Source organism: Ascaphus truei, chromosome 3 (genome assembly GCF_040206685.1).
Source record: "Ascaphus truei isolate aAscTru1 chromosome 3, aAscTru1.hap1, whole genome shotgun sequence".
NCBI classification, from domain to species: domain Eukaryota; kingdom Metazoa; phylum Chordata; class Amphibia; order Anura; family Ascaphidae; genus Ascaphus; species Ascaphus truei.
Window position 1 is genome coordinate 363,635,374 of NC_134485.1, and position 13,619 is coordinate 363,648,992.

At 41.2% G+C, this 13,619-nt stretch overlaps 1 protein-coding gene across 9 annotated transcripts in view; it reads right to left on the bottom strand.

Moving 5' to 3' along the window:
- NBEA (neurobeachin) overlaps positions 1-13,619 on the bottom strand; it is a 714,827-nt gene that overhangs the window by 301,542 nt on the left and 399,666 nt on the right. For all 9 annotated transcript variants that reach the window (XM_075592121.1, XM_075592113.1, XM_075592110.1 and 6 more), the window contains one exon: positions 6,816-6,877. In XM_075592121.1, the coding sequence (XP_075448236.1) occupies positions 6,816-6,877 (62 nt within the window). The remainder of the gene's footprint in view (positions 1-6,815; positions 6,878-13,619) is intronic.

A 13,619-nucleotide genomic window follows, 5' to 3' on the forward strand; every position in this document is an offset into this window, starting at 1 on the left:
CTGTAAACTCCTCCTATGGTCTCTCCCAGTGGACCACCTCTCCTACTGACAGCAATGACCTGATTTTCTCCCACTTCTGCTCTGTCTTTAACCCTTCTAACATTCCATTCCTTCTCTCTGACCAACATCACCTCCTAACCTTTAGCTTCACTCTACCCTCTGCACCCTCCACAACACCTACTTCTAGACTAAGTCAGACATCTCTACAAGTCAAGTTCCACACGCAATACATACCTTCCTCTGGCACACCTAAATAAACCTTCGGCTTATTTTTCCCTATGTGAGGATGAGGTCTCCAATCTCCTCTCATCATCTCACCTTACAACCTGCCCCCTTGATACTATTCCCACACATCTCTTCTGCTCTCTCTCTGGCACACTAAGTCTCACCTTAAATAACCTTTATAACCTCTCACACACCTCTGGCACATTCCCATCTTCTTTTAAACATGCACGTTTCATGCCCATTTTAAAGAAACCCTCTCTTGACCCAGCCTTGTGTATACAACCGCCTGACTCATTCTCTCCTCCAACTCCCTGCTGACTCTTTGCAATCTTTTTTCCATCCTCTACATCAAGGGTGAGTAAACTGGGAGGCGCAAGATTCTGCCGGGGGTGCAGAGTGAAGCTGGTGGTGAGAGATTCTGCCTGGGGGTGCAGAGTGAAGCTGGTGGTGAGAGAAGCTGCCGGGGGGTGCAGAGTGAAGCTGGTGGTGAGAGATTCTGCCGGGGGGTGCAGAGTGAAGCTGGTGGTGAGAGATTCTGCCGGGGGGTGCAGAGTGAAGCTGGTGGTGAGAGATTCTGCCGGGGGGTGCAGAGTGAAGCTGGTGGTGAGAGATTCTGCCGGGGGGTGCAGAGTGAAGCTGGTGGTGAGAGATTCTGCCGGGGGGTGCAGAGTGAAGCTGGTGGTGAGAGAAGCTGTCGGGGGGAGATGATAGTGGCTGGAAAAGATTAGTGTCACCAGAGTAAAGACGCCAGCAGAGGAGTTTGGAGTTGCACGGAGGAGAGAGCGGGAGGAGCAGGGGGAGAGAGCGGGAGGAGCAGGGGGAGAGAGCGGGAGGAGCAGGGGGAGAGAGCGGGAGGAGCAGGGGGAGAGAGCGGGAGGAGCAGGGGGAGAGAGCGGGAGGAGCAGGGGGAGAGAGCGGGAGGAGCAGGGGGAGAGAGCGGGAGGACGAGGGGGAGAGAGCGGGAGGACGAGGGGGAGAGAGCGGGAGGACGAGGGGGAGAGAGCGGGAGGAGCAGGGGGAGAGAGCGGGAGGAGCAGGGGGAAGAAATCTGGAGTAGGAGGGGGAGAAAGCTGGATTAGGAGGAGGAGAGGGCTCGAAGAGGAGGGGGAGAGAGCTGGAGGAGCAGGGAGAGAAAGCTCGAGTAGGAGGGCGAGAAAGCGGGAGGATGAGGGGGAGAAAGCTGGAGGAGGAGGGGGAGAAAGCTGGAGGAGGAGGGGGAGAAAGCTGGAGGAGGAGGGGGAGAAAGCTGGAGGACGAGGGGGAGAAAGCTGGAGTAGGAAGGGGAGAAAGCTGGAGTAGGAGGGGGAGAGGGCTGGAAGAGGACGGGGAAGAGCTGGAGGAGCAGGGGGAGGGAGCTGGAGGACGAGGGGGGAAAAACTGGAGGACGAGTGGGAGAAAGCTGGAGTAGGAAGGGGAGAGGGCTGGATGAAGAGGTAAGAGGAGATGGGGTGAAGAGGGGGTGGGAGAGAGAGGAGATGGGTGGGAGAGAGAGGAGATGGGTGGGGGGAGAGGAGATGGGTGGGGGGAGAGGAGATGGGTGGGGGGAGAGGAGATGGGTGGGGGAGAGGAGATGGGTGGGGGGAGAGGAGATGGGTGGGGGGAGAGGAGATGGGTGGGGAGGGAGAAAAGATGGATGGGGGGGGAGAGGAGATGGATGTGGGGAGAGAGGAGATGGGTGGGGATGGATAGGAGATGGATGGGGTAGGAGAGGAGATGGATGGGCGGAGAGGAGATGGGGCAGGGAGGAGGAGATGAGATGGAGAGAGGGGATCAGGGAAGGGGGAGGGAGAAAACAATTGCAGTCAGCATTATCTTATGCTACTATGCTGATTTATTTAAATACAAACCAATAACATTTGTCATGTTTTACTGTTTTAAAAATGTTATACCAAATAATAAAAAAAAGTAAAAAAGTGCTGTGATTTGGATTACATGAGGCAAGGGGGCCCAACTAATATCATGGATGAAAAGGGGTTCTCGGTGTAAAAAGTTTGCTCACCTCTGCTCTACACTCCAGTGAGACAGCACTAACAAAAGTGGCCAATGACCAGCTCTTCCAAAGCCACCCCTACAACCCAACTCTCCCTCACCGTCAATACCACCACAATCTCCTCAACACTTCAAGCCATGTCAGACAGGTCATCTTGGACTCTGATCTCTCCTTCGGTCCTCACATTTAATCTGTCACGTAGTCCTGATGTCGTCACCTCCGAAATATCGTCAGAATATCTCACTCATGGTGCAATTTAAATCTTAATTCACTTACTCATCTGGTCCCCCCTTGACAACTACAACCTTCTCCTAGTTGGCATTCCCCTTGTTTGACTATGTAAGAGATGTGTGCAGAGGTATATTTAATGTAGACCGATTAGGGCGAAATAAAATCCTGGCTTTATTGCGCCTGTTCCGCTAACAAGGCAAAACATCCAAAAATAAACAAAATAAAGGCCTACGTCACTTTGGAGACTAACTAAGCCTTTACTCCAGCCATCTCTGAGTTGCTAGCTAAGCTGATTACCACCCCAAACATACATACATATATACACACACACACACACACCAGTCCAACAAGAAAGTCCCTTACCTGTTTCTGTTGTTATAGCTGTAGGGGAAGGCCTCTCTGCTCTCCTAGGTCAGCACCCTTGTGTGCTATGGAAATGTCCATGTGCAGGTATAGAGCTTGTCCCCTCGTGTCTTGCTGTCAACACACAGCTTGTGTGCTTCAAAATTCTCTACTCATTGCAGCACCTTGTGTGCTGAGGGAAATCTCTGCAGTCCTCCTTCTCCTTATATCAGCCCAAATGTGAGCTAAGGAATCTCTCGCATGTGTCTCACATGAAGCTTTTTACAAAGCTCTCATTAATCCAGATGGAGTCTAGCTAATTGAGTGGTTGCAATTAACAATCTCTCTGCTGGATTCTCAGAGCTCTGAGGCTACTTTATTTAAATAGGAATAAGTCCCTGTTACAGACTCTCAAACTCCACTCCATCGAAAACTTTGCTTCCAGACTCATCTACCACACTCACAGCTCTACTTCTGCAGCTCCACTATGCAAATCCCTACACCAGCTTCTCATATCTTCTAGAATCACATTTTATGCCCTAGCTCTGACTTACAAAGCTCTCAATGACGCTGCCTACCCTAACATCTCAGCCCTCATCCTGAAATATATACCTGAACGTCTCCTAGTTTTTAGTTTTTGACCACATCAGCCACCTTTCCTCCTGCCTTATTACCTCCTCTCACTACCACCTACAAGACTTCACCCGTGCTTCCCCCTCTCTTTGGAATTCCCTACCACGCACTCACCGCCCAGCTTTCAGACATTTGAAAACTCCCTTAAAATTCACCTTTGCAAAGAAACCTATCTAACATTCAACACCCCCTCCCCACCTCCAACCCCATTGGAACCAGCTCTGTGTGTGGACAAATCTCCTCACTATGCAACATCCCCAGCCTCAAACCTTAATGGGATCAGCTGTCAGCCTGGATCATGCTCCAATCTGAAGTATATTCCATTCCACAATGAGCGTCACTTCACCTTTCTATTTCAACATTGTCCCTCATTCCCTCTAGATTGTAAACTCTCATGCTCAGAGCCCTCATTACTTTTGTATCCATTTGTCCATGTTTGTCCTTATTTGTATGTAACTCTGTTTAAGTAATTATCACATCTCTGAACCCCCATTGTAGTGCGCTGCTCGAATATGGCGCTTTAGAATAAACGATTATAATAACTAGTGTTATGGAGCATATAGAAAAGGGGAAGTATAGATTGCACACTTTAACGTTATACCCTTGCAGGAGCAGTGATTAGAAGTGTCATATCACTTTCTTCCATTTGTGCATCTACGGCTAGTTAGATATTTGATATACTGTACGTAACATTAACATTTTTGAAAATTCAAACCATTCAACATTTTCTGGTGCCTTCTAAACATGTAATATGGAAATCCATTAGCTGCATTTGGTACATACAGTTCTGCTAAATGTTGATAGAAAAAGCACTGTGATGGGGCTTAAATTTCTCACTCTTTCCTTCAATCAATACAAGAGGCAAAGTTTCATCTCTGGGGCCGCTAATGGCAGGAATTGCTGGAGCCAGCAAATGAGTAATGTTCGACCTCTGATTAGATGATGAGGCCATCATGAACCTCATGTTACATTCGGCTGTATTCCTGTGAACAGCAGCAAAACTAAAAGGTGAGGGAAGCTAGGTAGCAATTTCTTCCCTGAACAAAAATCTGTAAAAAAAAAAAAAAAATAATAATCCAGCGTCACAAAACTCTAAGGTCATAACGGATCTCCTGGAATTTTCCTTGAACCCAGAACTTAACCATTAGGCAACAAATGTTTCAAGTGCCCTGCAGGAGACCATTTCAACTTATAACTCCATTGAGAATTCCTGCATGGGATATATTTTCCCTTAACTTCTCTCAAAGCAATATTCACCCTGGTTAGAACCGAGGGAAAACGGGACCTAATGATTTCCTTGTGGGCAGACAGAAGGAATGAAGACTTTTGGGCAGGCAAACCGCAGGTAAGTAAAAGCTAAATTCCATTAAACTCAGCTGTAAGTTGTACATAATGATTATCAATGACCTTATTGCATACAATTGAAATATATCTACAAGGATATACCAAATAAGTCAACATGGAAAGGATGTTGATTCAGGGAGAAATCTGATTGCCATTATTTCTAGTCAGGAAGGAATGTATTTTTCCCCGCATTGGATGATGTTTCACTGTTTTTTTTTGTTTTGTTTACCTTCCTCTGGATCAAAATACTGTAAGTACAAATATAGGATAAAGTATCTGTCGTCTAAACTTAGCATAGGTTGAATTTGATGGACGTATGTCTTTTTTTCAACTTCATCTACTATGAAACTATGTATGTAACTATATAATTATATTATAAGGAAAGCAGAGAGCAAATCCTTATAGATTGAAGTAATTTAAAATGACCATTAGAAACAAATATGCAGATACAAGTACATAAATATTGAGATCTGCTTCTTTAATGTAATATGCTACATATTTTAGGCAAATAGCACACATTATGTAATGGTTTATCATGTTACTTATGAATGTTAAAATGCATGTTTAAGGATTACAAAGCAATTATATTATATATTTTCCAAGCTACACATGCATCAGAAATGCAATAATTAAAAGGTAACAATTAATAATTCTGCGTATTAAAGAAAACTTTATTTAATTCTTTGAAGAACACGGGTGCTTTGGCTTAGTAGTTTGGATGCATTCAAATAATTTGCAAAACAGGATGAGAAAAAATTGATAATTAGAAGTCATTTATCAAAACCAAATAATTAACTAAAACACAGATCTGTTGCAAAAGTCATGCCATGGTTTTTACACCAATTTATGTAGCAAACTTGAGTCGGATTAACATACATACAGTATGCCTAAAAACGGAATTCATATTTAATATTTTACAGTTGTATTTTAGAATACCGTTTGTTGCTGGGTATAGTTATTTGATTATTTGTTTAGTGCAAGATCTAACCATTTTAGGGAACCTTTATTTTTTTTTCTATTTTGTATGCAACAAGGTGTAGAAGGTTATTTAGTCAAAGCATGAATAAGCACGGCATGTAATGGGTACATCATGTGGTTAACCCATGTGTCACATCATTTAACCCCTGCGTTGACATAGGGTGGGACCTTTACCATTCCTTTGGCCAATTAAGGGGTTGAAGTTAAATGGCAAACTTAACACTGTTACAAGGTCAGTACAATTTATTTGAAATTGCATGGTCAGTTCACATAAATTGATGTACACGCACAACTTTATTTTGAAGTCAAGATGAAAACCAGTGTCACATTCTTTTAAAATTAAAAATGAATTAAAAACTAACAAATCTTGAGATATATATACACATTCACACGCGTGTATGTATATTTATATACATACATACATACACACACACACACGTACACACGTCTCTCTTGTCAACCGCCAGAAATCCTAAAAACACATTGCTTTATAAGTGGGACTGCAAATTCTTTGAAGCGTCAGTACCGGCTCTAAACCAATGGTTTTCAAAAGAACAAAATGAGCAGAATAAATGCAAACAAATGAACTGTTGGGATGCAGGTATGTACCATCAGGCATCATGGTGTTTGGAACTAGCTTTGATGACATTGGTTTCCGTAGAACATTTTGACGTAACTTAGAGGCATCTAGAAATGCTATTTAATAGTTTTGCAGGGTTAGATTGTTTGCTGCAGATTTTGGATGGTTATTCAAAAGTCGCGCAGCAATGTGACACTAAATCAGTTTAAACGTTCATCATGCTGAAAACTTCAACTAAAACAAAATGATGATTTATGAAACAATCTGGATTTGTAACTTTGGTGTAATGTATTATTAATATGTTATGCAGTCAATCATTCTATATCAATAGATTTACTCACTCTTAGATTTTAGCTCTGATAAACTAATTTGTAGCTTATTGTGGCACTTACCGTGCTCTAGTTATTTCAAAAAGTAACAATATTCTTGATAAAGATGGTGACCTATATAGTAAAGCTATAATAATATTATGATAAAATGCCAACAACTTACCTGCGAACAAAGCAACATCACCAACTCAACCACCGACGTACTGGACTTCATGCAAACCAGTCCTATGATGGAAACAAAGTAAATTAATGCTTAATGCAACAAGAACAAAAAGGAAATATAGGATTCCAGCTGAGACACTCAGCGGTACAATTCCTAGTACATGAGAGAGACATAGGAAAGCCATTTCTATCAAAACAAATATTCAGCTGTCTCTTATGTATTCATATTGAATCAAAAACATTATTTCTTACATAGGAAACAGAATTGTTGTTCAACCCCCTCAAAAAAACAAAGCATTAAAAGAACATCTCAAGTGCAATATTTAAACAAAATCAATAAAATAATCGCTGTGCAAAGCTAAAAAATAGTTTTAATAAAATGTGGCATCAACAAAATGTTTTTCAAAACATTGCAACAGGGAATGAACTCTTGAACCGTGTCTAAAGGTTATTTATTTCACTATAAAGGGTATGCAGTCATTGTATTTTTCTACGGTACGATACCAATGTAATATTGTATAATTCATTATACAAAAACTGTAATATTATATTTCGTTCGCTGGGCTCCTTCCTTCCACAGTCCGTCCTATACTGCCCTTTTCATGCAAGGTAAACGCAGCGCATGATAATAAGCAGGAATTGTACACAGAAGAACATTCATCGTTATGTATCCTAGGGTTGGCTTTATTTAAACCACTGCATGTAGCCACATGGATACCACAAGTTGAGGGTCTGTTTCCCTTTGTACTTTATTACTGGCAAAACATACACATAAAAATGGTCCTCAACCATTGACCTAACCCATAGGAATGATGTGTAAAAGGTTAAACCTCTACAGCTGTGTGTACGTTATAGACCTGTAATTACAATATAAATGAAATTCCTGCAAACTACATAGAACGTTTTCCAAACAAAATGCGTCAGCTACTTAAGAGGGAGTGTTGAAGAAGGTTGCAGGTTTGATGCCAGTCTCTCCAGGGCCTCCAACAGGGAGGGGGGAAAGCTGGTACAACTGTCCCGAACCTGGTGGCTATAGGGGCCCACGTGTCAACTGCCAGGCCTCTGTTGGCTCGCCTCAGCTACGCCCCGGCCTTCACCATAAGCCCCTGCCGGAATGCAGACAACTGCCACATTCGCACGCGGGATTGGCGCAGTACCCGACTCTCCCCATCTTCCCCCCACCCGAGGTGACATTTTGGGGGATAGGAAAGTGTGTGTGTGTGTGGATTGTGGTGCTGGGGAATTGAATATGGGGAGGGGAGATTAAGGGGGGAATTGAGTTCAAGTATAAGGAGGTAATGGGCTTGGAAGGAGTGGGCCTGGAAGGGGCGGCAAGGGGGTGGGGCGGAGGGGAGACCATAAGGAGCTAATGGGCCTGGGTGGCGTTCCCTTCTTGCCCGCTGATAGTCCTGCACGGAGGTACAGACCATAAACTGTAGGGTTGCCGGCAGTTTTGGATCCCAAACCCCCCTTCCCACACACATATATACACACACGCACACAAAATTAATAGATCTTCAAGGTTATCATGTAAAAGTGGAGTGTAAGGTACTTATTCCATATGCTGTGAATCAGATGATACATTTCATGCAAGTCTCTGAAGACCTTTCATTTGGTTTGAGCTCAGCACTTTCCCTGACACAGAGAAGCGACTTCACCGCATATTGAACAAGGGACTAAAAAGAATTGCAACTGATTCACCTTTACATTTTACACACAAATCTTTTCCTTATTGACAATCAAACACAATGTAACATCATGAAACAAATAGTCAAACATATATGTCGAACTGCCTTAGTAAGATCACCAAAATTTAAAAAAAAAGGGAAAGAACAGGCAATTTTTAGTAACATAGCTGAAAAATGCCATTTAAAAAAGAAAACAATATCTACTTACCAATATTGTCTTGAGATGAGCTTTACTTGCTTTTACAATGTATTTGCTCAGAGTGGCTTATTTTGGCTTTTTTACTCATAGCTATGTATCACATACTAGAGAAAAGCATACAAACTGCTTTACAGAGAAGCAATGGTCTTAACCTCAGGTCTAGTTATCAATACATAAAACAAGTTGTATAAGCACAGCCTTTGCTGTGCAGAATAGGCGTGAACATACTGTCATATGGTCAGTTATTTTGAGTTAACTACATCAAATGGTTTTGCAACAACCAACATATGTTGCAATTATTATAAAAAGCATCACAATAAAAACGCAGATCCAACTATGATCTAATTATTAAAAGACTAAAGTGATATATAAATGTGTTCTTTAAACTGTACACATAGGTATTGTATATATACAGTGTATATATTCACAAGTCTGCATGTGCACATGTAACCTTAACATGCATAGTGTCAACATATCATATGCATATTTATGAAATGCTGAGATACCTGTGTGTTAACATCTCACTAATGCTGATGTACTGTACAACACAGAACACAATCCATAAAACAGCACCAAGATACTAATTGACTACAAATGCCACCCTTTGAATGAATGAAATGCCTACTAGTTACAGCACTGTATTTGAACAGGGATAATATTGTGTGAATATCTGTTTTCTTGTTACCACAAGCAAACATACTGTATGTAGATCTGTGTTTTGCAACCTTTGGGTTTCCTGGGCCTACCTAAATGGTTCCCAGCAATTTTCAGGTCAATTACAAAATTGTACCAAATACAGAAGAATTTACAATGCATCTGATCTCAGACGCACTATTAGCGAGGGTTGGGGTTCCTTGCAATGCATCTGATCTCAGACGCGCCATTAGAGAGGGTTGGGGTTCTTTACAATACATCTGATCACAGACATGCTATTAGAGAGGGTTGGGGTTCTTTTCCAATACATCTGATCTCAGTCGTGCTGATAGAGATGGTTGGGGTTCCACAGAATTTCACAATATAATTATAGGGTTCCTTAACAAAAGAAAAGGTTGGAAACCACTGATGTAGATCTAGCAGTAAAATTAAATTAGAGCTTTTCTGGGGACTGATCTTATTGTACATGTAATATTCCATGTAAAGCACTATGCACACTGTACTATATAGGTAGGACAATTATGTATGCCGATTTAAATAACTTGTATATTCAGTACCGGAGGGGGAAGTACACAGCTCAGGCATAAATTAATTGGTCTTAATAATCTCTGTTTCTATATAAACAAAAATCACTGAAATCAGTATTTTATGCAAGAACAAATGTTTAAATAGCATCTAAAAAAATTATAAATGTTCTGCAAACTGAAATATTCAAAGTCTGCTTTCTATAGTGAATGGGAGACCTACTGTAAAGGGACACACACAAACTGCAGCTTCCTGCAACCTTACAGTAACAAGCTCTCAGTAGCCTCCAGACCCCAGACGGGTTACCATCCCCGCCCCCGCCCCCCATTACCCTCCAGACCCCAGACGGGTTACCATCCCCGCCCCCGCCCCCCAGCAGCCTCCCCGCCCCCGCCCCCCATTCTAAGCAGCCTTGCATGCACCCACATGCAGGCTCTGAACACTCTAACATGCACTTAACAGTATAGTTCTCACCAGTCTTACAAACACTTGCACACAGTCTCAAAACAGCCTTACACTATCCCAATATCCTCTGTAAACGTACACAAAAGAACCATAGAACCTTTAACTGCGCCCACCATCTCCCAGAACACTTACTCTAAATGCTGCCTGTAGAATTTAAGAAATCATCACTCACTTCCCCCTTAAACAGGGAGCAAAAAAAATAAAATAAAAAAATGTATGTGGAGTGTTTTGTTTATTTGTTTACACCACAGATCTTTCCCCAAACCAAAGTGCTTTCATCACGTTTGGAATTGTGGATTATTGCCTCACGGTTTCGATTTTTGTGATCTGTAAATATAATTTCGGAAAAATGGCCCAAAGGCAGATTACTAAAACATCACAATGCTACTCTATGTGTGTATATATATATATATATATATATATATATATATATATATATGATAAACTTTACAGATAAAGTGAAAAATAAGACTAGATTTAGTTCACTGAAATAAAATAAAAAAATCGAAGTCCCTTGTAAAGTTCTCAACATATACAGAACTTGAAAAACTCCACGTTTGTACGACAACAATGGCTTTCAATATGGAGCCTTCCACTGGGCCACAAGGCCTGACCTTAGCTAGTCAGGGAGAAATGATGTATTGCTGGCAATTACGTTGAAAGGCTTTGTTTTTATGACTTTTTGGTTCCCATTTTGACTGAAACATGCTAATTATTAGCTTTTTCCGCTGCTGCGGCTTATTAATGTCTTTCAAAAAAAAAAAAAAGAGAAACAAAAGATTGATTTCAGTTTTTCTACTTTGGTTTCTCGCTACGACGTCAATATCTCAGATTGAAACCCTAGAAAATCACCAAGATGAATTACACCGAAACGACACAAAAAAAGTGATATTGCCTTTAACCTTTCAAACGCCAGCGGGGCCTACCACAGGTTTCTGGGTGTTTACCCTCTGGCATTGAAGAGGTTAACGGGGGGGGGGGAAATCCCTATGAAATAAGAGCATAGTTTTGATGTCGGTCTTACTTTTATTGCTACAATATGTGTAGGAGTCTAGCAGGATACCACAGCCTTTTCGTCTGGTCTTTATCAAGCTTCGGCTACGTTTCCTCTGAATGATTTCCCTTTGCACCAACACAAAACGCTTTTCACAACTGGAATCAATTGTAATGCCGGCACAGAAACTTACATTATAATGTTTTGTTTGCTTGGATTAATTTAGAAAAAGAAACTTTCAAATTGGTCTAATTTGTGGGTCCTGCAATTGCTATCATGCTCCCACTGTAAAACCTTGATTGAAAAAGAAAATTGCTTCCTAGTGTTTGGGATACTTGGCAGAGTTTTTTTTTTTATCTTCTTTTATTAGAATAAAATCGTTATTGTTACATTAAATACTCTTGAATCTGTAGAATTATAAATTCACTGGGTAATTAGCGTTTCCATATTTGTTTCTTCCCTAAATCTCATCATTAAGCCTTGTCCAAAGTTCAGATTATGTTAACCATTTCAATGCCAACGGCTCTTTAATCTATTGCAGACTCCTTAGGCAGCAAAAAGGTGACAAGAAAATGAGACCAGTTCTTACTCTATTCATTTCGATTTCTATTTAAAGCAGCCGTTCCGCTTACTCCATTTTATTTCTTACCAGGGTGGTTGGGCAGATGATCCCAGGAGCTATTTCCAGCTCCCGGAACCCTCTGGTTCCCGAAATACTTACTGCTGAAGGTAGTGTGTTTCTGTCCTCTTAAGGTGGAAACAAAATGGTGGTTTACATTTCTTGCGTCACACTGGCCAATAGGAAGCTGCAATGTCATCCGTTGTGGCTTCCTTTTGGCCCTGGTGACATGGGATTTAAATAGCAGGAAGTACTGGCGCTACTTGTAGTGGTCGGTATCCTGGGAACAAGGGGGGTCCCCTGAGCTAATACTATTGCGTTTTTGCTCCGGGGGCTCCTTGGTTCCCATCATTGTACAGAATAGTGGGGGTGAGGAGAGTGGGGGTGAGGAGTATGGGAGGAACTGCTGCTTTAACTATGTTTCCAGCAAAGGATTAATGGGAATTAAAATAATTGTTAATACATTTACATTCATAACATAATCCAGTTATACATTTAAATATTTGTTAAAACATGGGTTCCACTTTCAACGGCTATTGGTTTGATTATTTTCCTTTACATTTTCACGACGGTAAACGATGTAGGTCCTATCTAATTAACGTGCAGATAGTATACACCAGGGGCGGCCAACACCAGTCCCCCAGGGCCACCAACAGGTCAGGTTTTAAGGATATCCCTGCATCAGTACAGGCTGGCTCAATCATCTCAAGACTGCATCACCCGTGCTGAAGCAGGGATACCCTTAAAACCTGACCTGTTGGTGGCCCTGGAGCACTGGAGTTGGCCACTCCTGTTATACACTCTTGGGCCTGGATTCACTAAACTCTGATAAACTTGAGTTTATATACAGCAGCACCCGATAAAAGAAACAAGAAACATGAGATATTTGTATTGCTTTCTTACATAGTTACGTAGTAGATCAGGTTGAAAAAAGACATACGTCCATCGAGTTTAACCTATTCATGAGCATTACTATATTCAGAACATTTACAAGATGTATATTTTTTTTAATGACTTTAAATATTGCCATAAATAATCCTGTAATCCTGTAATTTCGCACGATAAAAATGCAGTTAAAATCTTGCTTGGGTAAGTAATAGGATTTCTTTCAAAATCCTATGGCAGAAATGTATTTAAAAGCAATTTAAGAGCAATGTACATTCAAATTAACAAAAATACTCGCCATTTCATCATTAACCCCTTTTTTTTATTAATTACTTATATAATTGTATTATTTTCTTTAAGAGAGAAGACAGAGTTTAGCTCAGAGAACATGGTCAAATATAATTAATTTGCAAGGCAGCATTTATGTGATCTGGGTTCCCATTATGTGGTGGGCAAACCTATCATACATTGCACACAGTATGCAACTGAAGCCCCAATGTAAATACAATGTTAGAAATAGTTACAGATGTGTACGCTTTAATATACAAAATACAAGTAATAAGAAAGAGTTAATAATGATCAAAAGAGTGGTTCTAGTAATTTTGGATGCGTGTCTTTTAGTTTTTTTTGTGGTCACACCTCAACAGTACGCAAGTATGAAAAAGATTGTAAATACTGTTTATACTGGGTGATCTTACACATGGCACAAAATAATATATCCCCTTGTATGCCTGAGGATTTGTAATGCATTGCAAAGGAATGCCTTAAAATCACAC